This window comes from Ctenopharyngodon idella, chromosome 24 (assembly GCF_019924925.1).
Source record: "Ctenopharyngodon idella isolate HZGC_01 chromosome 24, HZGC01, whole genome shotgun sequence".
Taxonomy (NCBI): domain Eukaryota; kingdom Metazoa; phylum Chordata; class Actinopteri; order Cypriniformes; family Xenocyprididae; genus Ctenopharyngodon; species Ctenopharyngodon idella.
In genome coordinates, this window is record NC_067243.1 from 14,219,566 (window position 1) to 14,239,878 (window position 20,313).

The 20,313-nt window shown below is 35.6% G+C and overlaps 1 protein-coding gene across 1 annotated transcript; it reads left to right on the forward strand.

Annotated features, from left to right (window-relative positions):
- The first annotated feature begins 2,677 nt into the window (after positions 1-2,677).
- cry2 (cryptochrome circadian regulator 2) lies at positions 2,678-18,983 on the forward strand. The gene is made up of 11 exons (XM_051884237.1): positions 2,678-3,029; positions 4,630-4,738; positions 8,006-8,148; positions 12,287-12,560; positions 12,798-12,938; positions 13,529-13,840; positions 13,921-14,072; positions 14,457-14,659; positions 15,452-15,535; positions 15,779-15,981; positions 17,899-18,983. Exons 1-10 carry the CDS (start codon positions 2,872-2,874, stop codon positions 15,973-15,975), a joined length of 1,773 nt encoding a protein of 590 aa, XP_051740197.1. The 5' UTR covers positions 2,678-2,871; the 3' UTR covers positions 15,976-15,981; positions 17,899-18,983.
- Positions 18,984-20,313: the final 1,330 nt, after the last annotated feature.

A 20,313-nucleotide genomic window follows, 5' to 3' on the forward strand; every position in this document is an offset into this window, starting at 1 on the left:
CACAGCAAGTAGGGACAGGAAATAACATTTTCATTTATGCTATTAAATTTGCCTTACATCTAATATAAAGTTGTCATATAAAATTAGCAAATTCACATACTCCCTAAATCCATATTATTATTATTATAAAGAAAATGTATTAACTAGTGTAATATACTATTTATAATAAATCATATGTGACGATGGTTATTATTTACAATATTACATATTCATAACATTAAAAAAAATATTATAATATTGATACTAATTTATATTATTTGGGGTCTAAAAATTGTAATATATAAGTTATATATAAATATATGAATTACTGTACAATATTATTATGATTTTTACTAACTATAATAATACTGTATTATATTAGACAACAGTTACACTATTGATGTACATTTATATTATTTGCTAAATATTGTAATATAAGTTATAAATAAATATATTAATTACTATACACAGTGCTGGGTAGTAACTGATTACATGTGATCTGGATTATGTAATCAGATTTCAAAAATGTAGCACTTGTAATTAGATTGTTTTAAAATGCTCATAATCAGATTACACTTACTTTTTTATGGAATACATGATACATATTATTCACACAGTGGCAGTAAATTAATCATCATCTCCCTAATTCTTCTTTTTACTCTTTTAAATTTTCCTTCCTCTGGATAAAAATATTTAAAACTTGGAAAACTTTGAATGTGGAATGGCATTGCTGTTTTCATGTTTTTTATTGTTTATATTATGCAGGGATTCCCAATTTTTTTTATTTTTTCATACAACCCCTTTTGCACTAAAATATTTACTTTGAGACCCCTGAGATTTTAAACAAGTTAGGTCAAAAGTAATCAAAAAGTAGTCAAAACCTAAAATGAGTAATCTAGATTACACTACTAACTACAATTTTCATTGTATAATTTGAAATCAGTAACAGACTACAATTTGCAAGTAACCTATCCAGCACAGACTATACAATATTACTATGATTATTACCAATAATTATAATAATAATAATAATGTATTATATTACAGTATACACCGATCAGGCATAACATTATGACCACTGACAGGTGAAGTGAATAACACTGATTATCTCTTCATCATGAAACCTGTTAGTGGGTGGATATATTAGGCAGCAAGTGAACATTTTGTTCTCAAACTTGATGTGTGAGAACCAGGAAAAATGCGTAAGGATTTGAGTGAGTTTGATAAGGGCCAAATTGTGATGGCTAGACGACTGGGTCAGAGAATCTCCAAAACTGCAGCTCTTGTGGGGTGTTCCCGGTCTGCAGTGGTCAGTATCTATCAAAAGTGGTCCAAGGAAGGAACAGCGGTGAACCGGCGACAGGGTCATGGGCGGCCAAGGCTCAGTGATGCACATGGGGAGCGAAGGCTGGCCCTTGTGGTCCGATCCAACAGACGAGCTACTGTAGCTCAAATTGCTCAAGAAGTTAATGCTGGTTCTGATAGAAAGGTGTCAGAATACACAGTGCATCGCAGTTTGTTGTGTATGGGGCTGCATAGCTGCAGACCAGTCAGGGTGCCCATGCTGACCTGTCCACCGCCGAAAGTGCCAACAATGGACACGTGAGTATCAGAACTGGACCACGGAGCAATGGAAGAAGGTGGCCTGGTCTGATGAATCACGTTTTCTTTTACATCACGTGGATGGCCGGGTGCGTGTATGTTGCTTACCTGGGGAACACATGGCACCAGGATGCACTATGGGAAGAAGGCAAGCCGGCGGAGGCAGTGTGAAGCTTTGGGCAATGTTCTGCTGGGAAACCTTGGGTCCTGCCATCCATGTGGATGTTACTTTGACACGTACCACCTACCTAATCATTGTTGCAGACCATGTACACCCTTTCATGGAAACGGTATTCCCTGGTGGCCTCTTTCAGCAGGATAATGCGCCCTGCCACAAAGCACAAATGGTTCAGGGATGGTTTGAGGAGCACAACAACAAGTTTGAGGTGTTGGCCTCCAAATTCTCCAGATCTCAATCCAATCGAGCATCTGTGGGATGTGCTGAACAAACAAGTCCGATTCATGGAGGCTCCACCTCGCAACTTACAGGACTTAAAGGATCTGCTGCTAACATCTTGGTGCCAGATACCACAGCACACCTTCAGGGGTCTAGTGGAGGCCATGCCTCGATGGGTCAGGGCTGTTTTGACAGCAAAAGGTGGTTATAATGTTATGCCTGATCGCTGTAGATTGATATACATTTATATTATTAATACATACCTATTTTTTTCCATATTATTTTCAGAAACACAGGGCCAAACTCGACGCGTCTTACAGCCATAATAGCCTTAAAAGTTCTCTGACCATAAACTGAACCTTGTTATATCCACGAGGGGGCGCGAAACACAAAAAAAAATGCAAACACGTGCGTTTCTTCAGCGTATGCTCATGCTTATAAAACACATACACAGACTCACCAGCTATCCACAACTAGGATAGCTCTGTAAACTATATGTATTTTCTATTCTTGCCATCTGTTTTCTTCAAAACACTTTAGTGCGTGACTTGCGTGTTTCATGAGCTGATGTCATAATTTGACTATTATTTCCCACGAATATTGCGAACAACACACCAGAGAAACGTGACGGGGCTGGACCTTCAACGTGTGGGCGAACCAATAGCCGCTCAGAAGCCCGAGTCACTCATTCTGGTAATCCGTACACGTGTCATCTGCTGCCCAATGGACGCGGGGAGAGGCGGAAAACTCATTGCGTCTACCGTGACTGCTCCTCGTCTCAAACTTCACAGAGAGGCATAATGAGGACACTGAACGACTGAAATTTGGGATTGTTTACGCTTCTGGACTACTATCGACTTCATTGGACCTTTAGGATGGAATAAAGTGCAACTATGGGAGTGAATTCCGTGCATTGGTTTCGCAAAGGGCTGCGGCTTCATGATAATCCGGCTTTGCAGGAAGCTCTGAATGGCGCGGATACTGTACGCTGTGTTTATATTTTGGACCCGTGGTTCGCAGGTTCTGCCAACGTGGGAATCAACAGATGGAGGTCGGTACCATTATTTTAGTGGTTTGTAGTTATAGACCGACGTAGTTTTAGTGCTATTGTGAAGGGTATGTATGGTGGCGCGCAACTACGCAGCTCTTTTGCATAGACGCTGTTATGTTTTGGCCCTGACATGCGCCGACCGAGTGTGCATGGTAGCTGGTGGCTTGATATGTCATTGTAACGCAATACTTGTGCGAATATCTTATTTAATCACACAAAAAATGTAACACTGACTTTTTATTACCCGTTATATTGTAAAACGTAGATTATTCACTCGCGTAAGGCTGTTTAGTGCAGGTGAACAAACTTTACAAGTCAGCTGGACATTTCAGCTCAACTTATTTTAGTGTGTTGTTTCTATTTAAAACAATACGATAAATGAATTCATGTTTAATAGTTACATAAAGATGTATAACTGTGGTAGTGCTGTGACAGCGTTTTGGTTTAGACCATTAAGCTATATGGCTAACAGCTAGTCTTTTTGCTCACGCCCACTTTGGTTTTATATAACCGCTAAAAATTACAATTTAATTATTGCGTCATTGAAAGTATCTGTCAGAGAACGCGCGCATTTTGGAGACAGAAATAAGAACGTGCTTTTCGTGTAAAAACAGATTCCAAAATGCAATAGTGCGAGTCATGTGATATTCACGTGTTCTGTGTTACCATACATGCTGAGAGATGTATTGTGTGACTGAATAACTCAGCAATAAGAATATTTTAATACAGTGTAAACCAGAGAATTGTCGTAAAATATGTCAAAACGCGGTCAAACTTTTGAATTCTTTTATTAACGACAGTTTTAGTATGTAGAAATACTTTTTTGCTTATGTAAGAATAATAATAATAAACATGGTGCATGCTGAATCAGACAATAAGATGTTTGTTTAGTTAAAAGATTGTTTTTGGTAGTAGTGTGGATTTTGATTCATCACAATGACTCAAATCTTTTGAATTCATTCCGATATCTATTTTAAAACAGATGAGGCCTTATGAATCGTGTGTAAGGAGTCGAGCTTGCGTAAAATACAAGAGATTAAAGGGATAGTTCACCCAAAAATGAAAATTCTGTCATCATTTACTCACCCTCATGTTGTTCCAAACCTGTATGAATTTCTTTCATCTGCTGAACACAAAAGAATATATTTTGAAGAATGTCAGAAACCAGTTTTTGGTCCCCATGTACTTCCATTAGTATTTTTTATTTATCTTTTTCCATACTATGGAAGTCAGTGGGGCATGTCAACTAATTGGTTAACCATATTCTTCAAAATATGTGTTCAGCAGAAGAAAGAAACTAGATACAATCATCCAGTAAAAAGGTGTGCTGTGTTATCTGGCATTAAGATGTTAGCAGCAGATCCTTTAAGTAAATAATTTGTGTTTGTCTTCAAAATGATTTATTTGAATTTGTCTCAGATGTTGAGTTTATTTCTTTTCTGTCTTTGGTGTGACATCAAGTATGTTACTTTAAAAAATAACTTCTGATAACTCTTGCAAGTTGAGTATAACTTCTGAAACTAGCACTGCTTGCAAAGTCACAGCATATTAACACATAGTTTTGTAAATATTATAATATTTCACATCTTCTCTCCTGCAGATTTTTACTGGAATCTTTAGAGGATTTGGACACAAGTTTGAGGAAACTGAATTCAAGGCTTTTTGTGGTGCGAGGACAGCCAACAGACGTCTTTCCGAGAGTCTTCAAGGTCTGTGTTTGTCTTAAGTCATTTGTCTCTTATCTTTTTGTCTCACTTTGGCTTTTAATATCTAAACATTTATGTATGATAACTTGAAAGATGGAAAATATTGGTGCATAATCCAATCCTGAGTTTTTTGTCCAAGTTGTTTTTGATAACTGTTTTCCATAGTTAGTGGATTTGATGTTGCATATTTTAACATAAGATAATTTTTAGGGTCATTGACGAATAAGGTTTTTAAAAGTGTAAAAAAAAAAAAAAAAACATAATGGAGATATAATTAATTTTGAAGTTTTATTTGGTGTTAATGAGAATATGTGGATTTATAATCAATTAACACTGCTTTTGTCTTTTTTTTACAAGATGAACAAAGTTTGTCACCAAAAAAAGTCATTTGGTTTAACCATAATTTCGGTTTTACCGAATGACGATATTTTAAAACAATGCTAACAGGCTGATATCTAGCTAGTTAGCAAGCAAAAGGACAATCAAACATTTTATATTTAATACAAGTTTTTAAAATACTACAACATTTTCCATGTTTTATAGCGGTTGTACCAAATGACTTGATGTTTCGGGACATGCGTATGAGGAAGTGAAAACATGAATTTTTCAAATAGTTTAAAGAGAGTTAGTTACTTTGCTTCACAACCATGTGGTCCTTTGCAGGTATCTGAATACATGACTTGATCCAAAATGACTTGAGGATACTGACCACATGACTTGATCCAAAATGGTCCCTTAATATTGGTTACTCCGAATGACATTAATGTAATTAATTTTTCCGGACATTCTTTCTCATAACAAAGCAATGACTTCTACACATAATTTTAATACAGTTTTGCACTATGTTGATATATGTTGTTACAAAGTCATGCCAGAATAAAAAATATATACATTTATTACATTTTAAGATATTTTAATCACAGTATTGGCCTTTGAATGGTTAAACCAAATGACCTTTTGACACTTCAAAATCTTTAAAATACCTTTATATGTAGCAAAATATAATTAAAACCTTTTGGATTCAGTAAAAGAGATCTAGTTGTACTACCTTACATACTTGTCATATCTTTGTTTTTTATTATTTATTAAGGCCTTTGGACAAAAAAATGACCCGTCACGTCATTGACCCTTATACTCACAGCAATGTTAGTGATCGGTTATCATTAGTAGGGTCTTTTTCAAGTGATGCCTTGTATCAGAAGATATACAATAATTTTGTCAGGGTTTAGCCCCAAGATCATACTTTTATTCTAATTGACAACTATGGAGAAACTCATTAGACTGTTAAAATGCATTTTTTCCCAGCAGCCATGTTTTAAACAAAGATAACAAGCCTGAAGACTGATTTAAAACATTGCCAAATATCAACCTCTGGTTAATTAGTTTAGTAAACATTAGTTCTTGGCTGGTTGCTATGGCTCCATAATATACACACAGTGCACTTAGTCTACTGGGCAGGTGGTTGTGACTGCTGCTCCTGTAGTGAACATCCTCCAGGTAATGGATTCAGCAAAATTATGTTCATTTTCAAGTGTTGCATATTTTGGTACAGGGCATAATGGAAGGATGGAACATGACATGGACGTTGTTGGGTGGAAATCACAGTTTAAGTTTGAGACAGACTTTGTGTCATAAGTTATTCCTTATGCATTTTAGGTTGTCTCTAGGTTGTAAAATTTTGTTTTGTTTGTGGGCCGGTAACCTAGTATGGTAATTACAGTGTAATATTTTAATATTACAAACGCACTACAGTTCAAAAGATTTTGTTAATATTTTTGAAATGAGTCTTTTATGCTCCCCAAGGCATTTATTTGATCTAAAACACATTAAAAACAGTAATATTGTGAAATATAAAAATTTAATATAAATGTTTCGATCTTAATATATTTTCTAATGTAATTTATTCCTGTGATGCAAAGCTGAATTTTCAGCATCATTACTCCAGTCTTCAGTGTCACATGATCCTTCAGAAATCATTCTAATATGCTGATTTGATGCTCAAGATCATTTCTTATATTGTTGATAAAAATGCTTAATAATTTTGTGGAAACTGACTGACTTTTTTCAGGATTCATTGATGAATAGAAAGTATAGTTGAATAAGAATGAATAACATTTTTGAAATGTAAATCGTTTGTGTTTAAAATCGTTTATTGTGTATGTTTTATGTTTGATCAATGTATTGCATCTTTGCTGAATAACAAAAAGTATTAATTTCTTTAAGTAATAATGTTATTGAACCCAAAACTTTGAACAGGAAACATCAATGTTGTACTGTACTTGAAAGTGATATGTTTTTTTGTATTTTTTGTATTTATATATTTATTTTAAGGTTTTTTAATTATTACTCAGCATCAAGTTCTCTCATAATTTTACACTTTAATCTAGGAAGACCTTGGAAGTTTTCAACCAATATAATTAAAGCAGTTGGTGTTAAAATCCAATTTCATGGAAAATCTCTATAAAATCATTTTTAGAATCCTAATCCTTATTTTCCTTACCCAGTAATCATGAAATTCATTGCTTGAAAGGTGTGGGAACATTGAGTAATTTAAATGCTAAGGCAATCATCACTTTACTAATGTGTACACTTGGTTTTAGGAGTCTATTCAAATCCATAACCTTACTAAAGTTAGGTGACTCTACAGCTCCTAAATTTCTCATTTAGACACTCCAGTAATCGCCTATTCAGCCAAACATCCGTGTCTTATAACTCTGCTTGATTTACACCAGCATCTTAAGGTAGTTTGTTATGAAAGATCTCATTTTCATGCAGTCGGAGTGGTCTTCTCTTTCTCTCAAGCACAGCAGTGCATCATTCAGACATTGGCAAGTGGGTTGTACGATCCCTTTGGCAGGTTAATAATGCTGTTTATGCAAGGGGGTGAAGGCACCAGCACATCAGCCTTTCAAAGTGAGCTTGTATAACTAAGATGTCACATAATGAGCTGCAGTTCACTTCTTCAGAACAACTGAAGAGCACAGTGTCCTTGTGTGAAGATCAAATTCACATTACTAGTAATGGCTCACCTTTAGTTTTCAGGCCTTATTTGGTAATAAAACACTGATGTCATGATGTCAAAAGAAGCTAATGATGTTAATGAAGGTTAAGGACATCATTGACCTCACTGTTATGTTACATTTTTTTTAATATATACTGCTTTTTACATGGCTAGAAATGAGGTGTAAAGATACTACACGTTGATGTTGTAGTTAGTTTGACCATTTGTGTCATTCTTTAACACGTATATCTGATCTCTGTCTCTTTCAGGAGTGGAATGTCACACGTCTCACGTTTGAATACGACTCGGAGCCTTACGGGAAAGAAAGAGATGCAGCCATCATTAAAATGGCGCATGAATACGGTGTGGAAACCGTGGTACGAAACACTCACACGCTCTACAGTCCAGACAGGTGGGTGATGAACTGCACTCGCACACGTTCATCAATGAAAACTCACACACACATTCCTCTTCCTCACAGACTTAATAAAGTTTGTATTATAATATATTTCTAAATGTAATTTATTCCTGTGATGCAAAGCTGAATTTTCAGCATCATTACGTCAGTCTTCAGTCACATGATCAATCAGAAATTATTCTAATATGCTGATTTGCTGCTCAAGAAACATTTCTTATTGTTCTCAATGTTAAAAACAGTTTCTTCTTTTAGTATTTTTGTGGAAATAGTGATAATTTTTTTCTGGATTCTTTGATGAATAGAAATAATTGATGAATTGAAATAATTTGAAATAAATACTGTCACTTTTGATCAATTTAATTTATCCTTGCTTGAATAAAAGTATTAATTTCTTTTTAAAAAAATCTTATTGACCCCAAACTTTTGTTTATATTGCCCTCACAGACCTGTTAAGCGAGAGATTATGGTATCGTGAGGTAAAATACTGCAATATTTTGAAATACCAATTTATTCTTTCGCAGCACCAACTCTAATATCACATTTTCAGAAATGTGGCCCTCACAAGTGTAGTAAAATGATTGATCTAATCAAACAACATTTAGAAACATTTATCATATGACACAGTGCTTCAAACTCGCTCAGGTCTCAATTGCCATCAGAGAATCTGTTTTACATTGTTTTGCAAATGTGGCAAATATTTGCATGCCATTTTAGCCTGTTAATGATCAGCCGTTATATAAGAGTTCTTGGAGAAACTAGTCCAAATTGCATTACCACTTCCTATTAGGGGAGTTATTATTTGATATTATATAATTTCAAAACTTCATCTTTTGTTAATTACTCAAGCACCTTTCCCCCATCAGGCTAGCCAGGCAATATGTTATGTGAACTGCTGGCTCTCTTTTATAAATTTTTTTTACATTATTATGAGTGAAAAATATCTCAATCATGAAGGTGATGTGGTGATTGGTTTGGTTTGCATTAGGGATGGACCGATGTATTGGCCGATTATAAGCAATTATCTTTACTTTTGCCCATCGGCCGATGATTTAAAAACGGCTGTTGACCAGGGCCGATTATATCAATAAAAAGAGGGTTGAAAAGCATGTCAGACTGCAACTTATACTGTGTGTGAGGAAAATCTCTCTTGTGTTGAATTTAGAGCTGCTGAAGTGAAAGTGACAATAACACATTAACAGTTAAAAAAGCGATGTTAAAGCAAGCCCTGTTTGACCCTATGAATCACCTGTAGTTTAAGCCCTATGTAAATCATTATTTGTAGTGTGCCTCCCATACAGTAATTGCAGAGAGCTTTGTGATTTGTTACCTTTGATAAGAAACAAAGTCTCAGCTTCCAAATTCTGTCCATTTTATTATGAAATTCAAACAATAAATGGCATTTAGGGGACAGGCAAAATATTTGGGGGTGTAACGGTATGCAAACATGACGGTTTGGTACATACCTCGGTATTGAAGTCATGGTTCGGTACAGCAGGGGGAGAAAACTAAACACAAAATTGCTTCTTTTTTCTTTTTTTTTTTTTATTAAACAGTGGTTTATTGAACAAATTGTGTCTCTTTAAATAAATTCAATTTTAATTGACATTTTCTTAAGAATAAAAAAAAAATGCTGTAAACTATATACAGGGAGCCCTTACTTACACATTACTATAATATTAAAGGTTACAATTAACAGCAGAGCCCAAACTATTAAATTCAGTTGCTATTTATTTTTAGATATAATAATCAACACTCAGATATAAAAAAAAAAAAAGACCTGTAAATTGGCAGGTTTTGTATTAACTTCTAAATCTAATTATAAAATTATTACTCTAATTCATTTTTGAAATATAATCATTTACACAGTTACTGTCGTAACTTGTTTTCATGACAAGTTTATTTTAACATATATTAAATAATTAAGATCTTACTAATAGGTAAAGTAAATACAATGATTATATAAGCTAATATAGTGCATATATTCAGTGAAACGCTCCCTTCTAGAGTTAATTTCTCTAGTGAACTAATGCTGTGGACACTAAATGACTTCCCTGAGGTAAATGTAATGCTACGTGAGAGATTATTCTCAAGCTGTTTTATTGATATCTTTCTACGGTTGAAACACCGGTTGAGAGATTACATCTACTGTTCTATTCTGAGCTTTTCTTAGCAAACAGTGTTGCATTACCCCTTCTGGATTGGAGTTTGCATCGCCTGTGACTTTGTCGTCTGACTACATGAACCGAACTGTGACGTTCATAACGTATTTATCCAGAACCATACATGTACCATTACACCCCTTATATATATTATGTATGCGATATATTATATACGGGAAAAAAATACACTGATAAAAAATGGATACAATTTACTGAAATTTTTTTAAATGATTTTAAAATTCACTTTTAAAAAAATGCATTAGGGACAGTGAAAATGTTGTCAGTAGGACAGGTATAAATCTAAACTACTGGGCCAGAGGGAAAAACCTCCTTGTTAGTGCACGTCATGGGGCAACATTCCCTAATCATTGACTAGATTACTCAGTAAACTTTGCCATCACTTTTAGCATAATGTGACATAACGATGAACTGTGGTACCTTGACTCTGGGCTGCGATTGTGTTTATGTGCAACTCACATACTCTCTCTCATGCCTTTCCTGAGAGTATTACCAAACATGAGAGAATGACTCTCCCCTTCTCAGATTATTGTGCAGATACCACTATTTCTGATGTGTAATGTAAAACAAGAGGCCTTTTGCATAGGTTACATAAATGGGATAATGTTGGTTATACGCCCAGACTCTATCTCTCATTCAAAGGGAATGAGAATGAGCTTGCATGCAAGCGTGTGAATGCATGTGCGGGTGTGCCTGTGACGTCCAACTCTCTAGTACAAACAGAAGAAATGAGACTCACTGCTGCCATCTGCTGCCTGAAAGTGTCCCTGACTGTCACACTGAGAAACATGTGCTGCGAGTGGGAGGGTGAAATAGCTCAGCATGCAAGTCACCACTGCAAACATGTGCGAGCCGAGCGCCGGGCTTTTCCTAACGAGCACGCGGGTGCCCCCTGATTCTGCACCGTGCCGAGAGAACCGGCCAATGGCAGGGGCTCCACCCCTGACGCATATAGACAGTTGTATAAGATCAGGAGTATAAATAAGGGACAGGCTGTTAATGTGTTAAGACTGTTGTTTCTCTCTTAGATGACTATTAGATCCTTTCAGAACCAGTCAGGGACATGTGTGCTTGCATTTGGAGAATGTAGGGAAGTGTGTTTCCTCTGGACACTCTGCCAGGCAGTCTTTCCTAGTTGATCGAATATGACTTTACTTTAGTGACCTTGTTTCCTAGAGAATAAAACTAGGCTTGTTGCAGTGCCACTTCAGGTTGTTTGAAACAGATTGGTGTAGTAGAATGAGCTAGAAGTGAAATGTCCTACAAACAAGCAAGGTTGTTGTGTTAATATCAATCAGGGCAACAAAGTCCCCTCTAAACTACATAAAGTATTTTTATTTAATATTTTATTTTAAATATTTGAATTAAATGATTTGTGTTTAATTTAAGCTACTGTTAAATTATTATTATATATATATATATATATAAAATATTTTAACAAGAACAGCATTTGATAAATTTAATGTGTCCTTGCTGAATAAAAGTATTCCTTAAAAAAAAAAAAACTAATCCCAAACTTCACAAACATGTTTATGCACTTAAAGAAAATGTATGTATTTTTCAGTGATCCACAAGGCTGTGATGGTACTATCAACTGCCTCAAAACACTTTCTCACGTTTATTGTTGTTGAGCCTTGAAAATTATTTATTTCTTCTCTAAAACCTTTGACAATCAGTCAATGAGATCACATCAAACTACAGTAGTCAACATTTGAAGTGGATCAAAACCTTTCATCAAAGTTGTCCTAACACCTTCTTCTTAGGACAACTTAGTTCTTAGGACAACTTAGTTCTTAGGACAACTTTGATTAAGTTTTTTGATCCACTTCAAATTTTGACTACTATAGTTCAAAACAGACATTTCCCTTTCTAAGTTCTATTAATATTCAACCTTAGAGAGAAAATAGCAGCTTTTAGACAGTGAAATCAGAGACATGTTTTTGCTTTTCCCTCAGGATCATAGAAATGAACAACCACAGCCCCCCTCTCACTTTCAAGAGATTTCAAGCCATTGTGAACCGACTTGAACTTCCCAGGAAACCGTTGCCGACCATCACTCAAGAGCAGATGGCCAGGTGTCGGACGCAGATCTCGGACAATCATGACGAACGTTACGGGGTGCCCTCTCTAGAGGAGCTGGGTTTTAAGACTCAGGGTGACAGCTTACACGTATGGAAGGGTGGTGAGACAGAAGCCCTGGAAAGATTAAATAAACACTTAGACAGAAAGGTGAGACATGGAGATATTTCATGAAATTATACATTTTAATAATGACTGATGACTAATTAATTATTAACATGAAATGCAGTTATGTTTTTGAAAATAAAATGTTGAGGGTTTTTTTAAACTCTGTCCAGTGTATTTACAGAAAGTAATAATTAATAAATGGTTATATATAACTGTTAATCTTTTTGATTTAATCTTTGATTTTTTTTTTTTTTTTTTTTTCTTTTTTTTTTGATGCAGGCCTGGGTAGCGAATTTTGAAAGGCCTAGAATAACTGCTCAATCACTGTTTGCAAGCCCAGCTGGACTTAGTCCTTACCTACGATTCGGCTGTCTGTCATGTCGTGTTTTTTACTACAATCTGCGGGAACTTTATATAAAGGTAAGTAATTGTTATTTTATGACATTGTTGGTAGTCATCTTGAGCAAGTTTAGTAGTTTAATATTGAGTGGTAGGTAAACTATGAAAGTGTAAGTTCAATTTGAATAATTACACTTGCTAATAAATGCATTTAACTTAAATAATAGAGGGTCCCAGTATCAAGCCTTGGGGGACACCACAAGAAAACCTGTATTATACACAACCAGCTGAAGTTTGGGCACCATTGACTGAATTTATATTTCTCATTATCTAAAAAATCCATTTGATCTAAAGGCTGAATTAAATTTTAGAGACGAATATAATTGTCTAAATTTTAATTTCTTTAAAAACTAATTGCAATGGATGAAATAGTGACGCCAAAGTAGACATCAAGTGCCCAGCATACATGGGGACTCTTTTATTACTCATAAAAAGTATCCTAGGTGGATACCTCATGAAGTTAATTTATTTAAAATGTGGCAGTAATAGTAAAGTAAGAGAGTTAATTATTGGTGTGTTCTGTTGAGTATGTATGTATGGTTATAAAAGACACTGTAAGACTACTACAGCATATTTTGCAACAATTTTCATGACCTCTTGCTCTTGTCCAGCTGCGGAGACGCTCCAGTCCACCCCTCTCGCTCTTCGGCCAGCTCCTGTGGCGAGAGTTTTTCTACACGGCGGCCACCAACAACCCCAACTTTGACCGTATGGAGGGAAACCCCATCTGCGTGCAGATTCCCTGGGATCACAACCCTGAGGCACTGGCAAAGTGGGCAGAAGGTCGAACAGGGTTCCCTTGGATCGATGCCATCATGACCCAGCTAAGACAGGAGGGCTGGATCCACCACTTGGCCCGGCATGCCGTAGCCTGTTTCCTCACTCGAGGAGACCTGTGGATCAGCTGGGAAAGCGGAATGAAAGTAAATAAGACGGTGCAATTTCCCCTTTCTTCCTTTTTATTCCTTTTTTCTCTTAATCTCTCTTCTTTTCGTTTTCTCAGGTATTTGAGGAGTTGTTGTTGGATGCAGATTGGAGCGTGAACGCAGGCAGCTGGATGTGGCTCTCCTGCAGTGCATTCTTTCAGCAGTTCTTTCATTGTTACTGTCCCGTGGGCTTTGGCCGCAGGACGGATCCAAGCGGAGAGTACATTAGGTACACAAACCAACACTGAACCACACTTATACCAGTTAGACAGCACGTCTTACATGACTGCCAGGTAGATTTGTGTTGCATAAAGGCTTATATAAACTGCCACAGGTTCGGATCTCTCCACTGTGCATATTCAAAGGAGCTGCTGTGACATTGTGAAGCCTTCTAAATTAAGAATATCACAAGAATACCCTGGAAAATAACAAGCTGCGTCAAATTTTGGGACACACAAGATGCCATAACAAATACTAAGAAATTATGAAATGCTTTTTATACTAATAATGTAATTTGTAATAAAAATGTATATAATTTAATTTAAAAAATTGATATTTTGCCATTATTTGTAAGTGTCTGTTATAAAGCCATCTTATATATTCTCACATGCAGGAGGTACATCCCGAAGTTAAAAGAGTATCCTAACCGCTACATCTACGAGCCATGGAACGCTCCGGAATCAGTGCAGAAGGCGGCCAACTGCATTGTGGGTGTGGACTATCCTAAACCTATGATCAATCATGCCGAGAGCAGCCGGCTTAACATCGAACGAATGAAACAAGTTTACCAGCAGCTGTCACACTACAGAGGCCTTAGTGAGTAACACACTGTGGATCTATCAAACACAATGCAAGGTTTATTACAGCCCTCTAATGGAGGAAATAGGAAATTGCAGCACTTTGTCACCAACTAAAAGATAGTTCTTATGAAATTGAGAGCTTGTGTAAGGGGTTATTTAAGCAGTGACTTCATTACAGTAATTTACTGTAATTTCTCACTAAATTTCTTTGACCCAGTAGCTTAAAGCACTTTTTTTTTAACCTGATGCAGTTTATAGATAATTTTGCTCTAGCAGTGGAGGTAAATGAGACTTTAAAACCGAATGCCTGTTAGGAGCTTGGAGTGACGTCAAATGATTGAAATTCTTCAGAATTACAGATTAAGGTCAGGATCACACAAAAAGGGACCAAACGGAGCAAACTGGGAACAAATCTCTGTGCAAAGGGCCTTGCATAGAGCTCTGATCATGCTTGCCCACACAATATGGGAAATTGGACATTTGCAGAGGTTGCATTAGCTCATGATTGTCATTTACTGCATAAATAAATGCATGCTAATGATTCAATAATTGAAAAAGCTGAAGTGTATGTTTAGTTAAGACTAAAAGACTTCAGTTACGGCTTTAGTCTTGTTAAGATTAAAAGAGTTCTTGCCAGAGAAGTCCTTGTGATTTCAGTGTGTCATAAAAAATACAGATGGTTACAGCATTTTAGTAAAGGATAAAATAGAGTATGTCAGTAAATTTACATCCCAGTCAATCAAAGTGATGGATAATGATTATTTCTGTATGATCTAATATAGCCTTTTTTTCTGTCTGTTTGTGACAGGTTTGCTCGCCTCAGTCCCTACGATCCAGGAAGAGGCGGAGCCTCCCATGTCAGATGACTCTCAGGCCAGCAGCAGCACTGCCGGTGAGACCCGTCAGTCATCATACTAACAGGATTCCCTTGTGCAGCTTTTTTTTTCTCTCAGCTAGGCTTTGTTTTTCTCTGGAAAGCAAAATGTGACTCTACACTCCCTGATCTCACAAAGCCAAAGAAGCAGACTTCACCCTTATTTTTAATAATTAGTCATACCATTGCTACTATGACCAGACAAACAGTTCTTCTTGTCAGGACAGTACTTTTGCTGAAGCAGCGTCATGTTTTCTACAGGTCAAGCCTGCACGCCCACCCCTGCACCATCAACACCGCCCAGCTCAGAGCCCTCCAGCCCGACAGCAGCTGCCCCCGGCACCCACACCCAGAGGAAGAGGGGTCGACCCTCTGAGCTCACGAGCAAACAGAAATCAAAAGTCCAGCACACCCACCAAGCCAAAGGAGTCGAGCAGAAGATTGACGACAAGCAGTGACCACAGGTACAGGCCAAAGTTATAAAACCCATAGTGGTTGTACTGATTCCTATGTATATATGTATGTTTGTGTGTATGCATATATATATTAGGGCTGTCAAAATTGTTTCAGTTTAATGCGTTAAAAATATTTTATCTCTGTGAACAAACAACCAAAACGAGCACAGAATGCCGCCTCAGACAGCGTACCAGCAACGCATTGAGTTTTCTTTTTCGCTTAAACAGACAAAAACACACAAAATTATGTCAAAATTCCCATTAGTGGTGAGTGTCCTTGTAAGTACAGTCTTAAATGAGTAAAAAAAAAAAAAAAAAAAAAGTGTTAAGTGAACACAAAGAAAATAGGATGTGTGTCAGATCCGTGTTATATGCGGCAGGTCTTAAAGTGACAGCAGCCTAATAAACCTGCTGCTGTCATTAATGTTAATCGGAGAACAAAAGACAGAGAAAATCACTCACTGCTCTTGACTGAATCACTTTTGTAGCTTTAATAAGGATTAATCTATATTCAGTTTATAATTTATGCAGTGAAGACTGAAGTGTCTATTAGATAAAGAAATTATTCAATTTCTGTATATTTACCAGTTAGACCTACTTAAAAATCTTAAAGCACCATTTACAAGGTTACATGGGTCAAAAACAATGAAAACAATAACTTTTTGTGCATTTTAGCAAGGCAGGTAAAAATATGAACCAGCCCGCCTGGGACAGTACAAAAAACCCCCTGTTTATATGTTATTATGTTATATATTTTGTTGACTTGTGTACTTACATTATCTCAAATGTATCCAACAATGTTTAAATCCAAAGAAATAAGCAATTTTAACCAGGACATGGACCATGTAACTGCGTCGCCTGTCACTGACGTCATATCTGCGCTACTATCGATTTTCAGTTTTACTTTTGTAGAAACCATGGAAACAACAAAGACACTTTAATATATTGTTTTATTAGGCAGGTGAGCACCTGTTTGGGTACATTTATCAACAAACTGTCATTGTTTCAACAAATCATTGTTATATAGCTCAACACGGTTAGTCTTAATGTTTGAATTGTTTTCTTGATTTACCACGAGTACTATGTTTTACCACACCTAAGAGACACTTTTTTTTTTTTTTTTGTTGCTAACATAGCATAATCAGAGATGGAGCTTTCTCCATCATACATTTTAAAATTAATTTAAAAAGAGCAGAAGCAGCTGACTGTAGCATAATAAAATCTCCGCTGTTCTCGACACTGGTGTGAATCGCAAATATCTCTCATTAGCATTCGCGTCCTGCTTCATACCATCGTGACGACAATAAAACTTTATATAATAACTAAAAATACATTTGCTCATCCATGAACATGATTTCTGCCCGAGTCAGATTGTTTTCTATCAGCAGAGGTGAAGACAACAACTCCCATGATTCCACGCTCATTCACAGCGTCATCAAGCTATGCCTTTTTGAAAAACGACCTCTAGTGGTGAAACTTACATATTGTGCCTTTAAAGGCACATCTAAATGTGACATCTATTACAATGGGTTATGTGAAGATTGTTTTAAGTTCACTTAAATTAAAAGTTGTTATTTTTAAAGCCTATTAAATGTTAAAAATGTCATTAAACAAATATTTAAAATATACAGTCTTTGTTGTTTCTACATGATTTTGGAGATTCAATGTGAAAGCATTACAGTACAACAAAAAAAATTAAACTTTAATGTTAGGTGCGATTAATCATGATTAATTACAGAAAAATGTGACTTTTTTTTTTTTTTTTTTAATCGATTGACAGCACTAAAATATATATATATATATATATATATATATATATATATATATATATACCAGGTTTTTTCTAAGTTGGTGGTTTTAGTTTGCTAGTAAAACGAACCAGCCAACAGTGATGATGATCATGAATTATATTTCTGCCTTCTTCAGGTTGAGACTGCATTTGCAGTCCCATATCCAAGGGAGTCGGAGGAGTCTACCTCCCCGAACCAACAGACAGACAGAAACGGCAGGAGAAAAGTGTGAAATGGCGCCACCTTTTGCAGAAGAACAGAAATGGCACTAATAAAAAACAACGACAAACCATTTAACACTGCAGTTCTGTCAAGGCGTGTTATACTGTAGATCCAGGGCTTCTTTCCCAAACATCCTTCATAAACAGCTGCTTTTGACCTGCTAAACTAAACATGATTGTATGAAGATACAGATCTGTTTCAGATGTTTAGTGCATTGCGATCTGACAGAAATGTAATGGATTTTGCCGTCGCCATTGACAGTTTAGGGTAATGAGCGATTCGCAGAAATAAGTATTCATGAAATCTAGCCAAATTTTATGCAACTCGGGTTAATGGTATGTAATAGAAATGATGAGGGAACATTTGAAGATGCGGCCTACAGTGTTCTGACCACATGAATTGAGAGTTGTAATTTTTGTATGAAGTCTGATATAGTTGAACTCTATAATTGCTTGCAAGCTACAAGCAACTAGTTCGCACAAGCAATGAAGAATTTTACTTCTTCGGTTTCTGTTTTGGTAATTTCTCCCTATAAATATACGCTTTGTGTATGTAACTCAGAATGCAAACATTTCATTGCCACTGGCTGCACTAAAGTTTTCTGAATTTAACAGCATCCATTTCTCATATTAATTCAATAAGCTTGATTTATTAACAGAGTCATTCATTGTAACGTTTTCTAACAGTTAACGACGATTAATTGTACATTCCACTAAATGTATTCATTCACTATAATTTAACAATTTAGATGTTCTTTCTGGCAATGTGGAACAGCTTTATTTATTTTTCCTCCCTTTTTTTTCTTTTTTGTATTGTATAAAAGAGTTTATTTTCATTAAAAGGCTGACGGGATTGTTCTGTTTGTAGGCAGTAATTTATTTAAGCCTTTTCACTGCATGCTTCTGTCAGCGACAATGTTTCTGCGATATATTGCATCTACGATGTTTCTCTGTAGACTACAATATATCAAATAAATTTCATGAATCTATTTGAAACTCATTTGACTTTGTTTTTCTTCAACCTGAAATCTTTATCATGTTACAGCCATTGTTTTACAAACATGAATGAAATCTCATGCAGCTTGTAGAAGAGAGGTGTGCTTTTACTTTTCTAAGTGATCAGACTTTTGCCTGTTGGACTTTACAGCGGCTGACAGGGACGTGAGCCATATTTAGGTATCAGATTACCGCAGACACTTGTGTGTCGGCTCATTTGATTAGGGTCAGTAAGTAACCACCCAAACAATCATTTAGCAATGCTGTCAACCCCTTGCATGGTGATGGAAACTCCTGCAGTTTTGAGAATACTGACTTCGATCACCACCAGAGGGCGTCATATAGACGTAATTTTTGTATTCTCTCTCTCTCTCTCTCTCTCTCTCTCTCCTCTCTCTCTATCTATCTATCTATCTATATATATATATATATATATATATATATAATATATAATTAGAATGCTGAATTGCATTTCTGCAAAGGCCTGCTCATGTGCATCAAGTGATTGAAACTGATTATATTTATAGTCAGTCATAAAACTGTTCATTTATAAGTGTTTCTAAATGTTCAGATGTCTCTTTTAACTGCCCAGTACAAATCTTTCATTCCAACAATATACATTTAGACATATAAATTATTATTTTTACATTTTATTAGTATTTAGTTGTATTTTATATTTCATTTCATTTCAGTTTTTTATTTTTGTTCTTATTTTGTATTTCTTTTGTATTTGTAGTATTTTGTTTTTAAAAATGTTACTTAGTTCTATCTCTTGTTTTTGTTTTGTTCTGCTTTTTGTTGTCCTCTTTTTTTGGTTTTGGTTTTTTTTCTTAGTTTTGTTCTATTGTTTGTTTTGGGTTTTGTTGTCCTGTTTTCGTTTGTTTTTGTTGTTTTTATTTGTCTTTATGGTTTTTTTTGTTGTAGTTCTGTGTTTGTGTTCTTTGTTTCGTTGTTTTTCTTTGTTCTTTTTTGTTGTTTGTTTTGGGTTTTTGTTGTCCTGTCTTTTGTTTGGTTTTGGGTTTTTTCCTCTTGTGTTCTGTTTATTGTCCTTTTTGTTCAGTTTTTTTGTTTTGTTCTCTTTTTATGTTTGCTTGTCATTTTTGTTTTGTTTTTGTTTTGTTCTCATGTTTTTTTGTCTTTTTTGTTCTTTTTGTTGTCGTTTTTGTTCAGTTTTTTGTTTTGTTTATTTTTGTTTCTTTGTTTTGTTCTCTTTTTATGTTTGCTTGTCGTTGCTTGTCTTTTTTGTTCAGTTTTTTTCTTCTTTGTTTTGTTCTTTTTGTTTTGTAGGTTTTTTTTTGTTCAGTTTTTTTTGTTTGTTTGTTTTGTTCTCTTTG

Excerpts from the sequence above, each read along its gene's own strand:
- cry2 (XM_051884237.1), top strand. The coding sequence starts at position 2,872 with ATGGGAGTGAATTCCGTGCATTGGTTTCGCAAAGGGCTGCGGCTTCAT. Across the intron at positions 8,149-12,286 it reads ACGCTCTACAGTCCAGACAG|GATCATAGAAATGAACAACC; the intron begins GTGGGTGATGAA and ends CTTTTCCCTCAG. Across the intron at positions 14,660-15,451 it reads GTCACACTACAGAGGCCTTA|GTTTGCTCGCCTCAGTCCCT; the intron begins GTGAGTAACACA and ends TGTTTGTGACAG.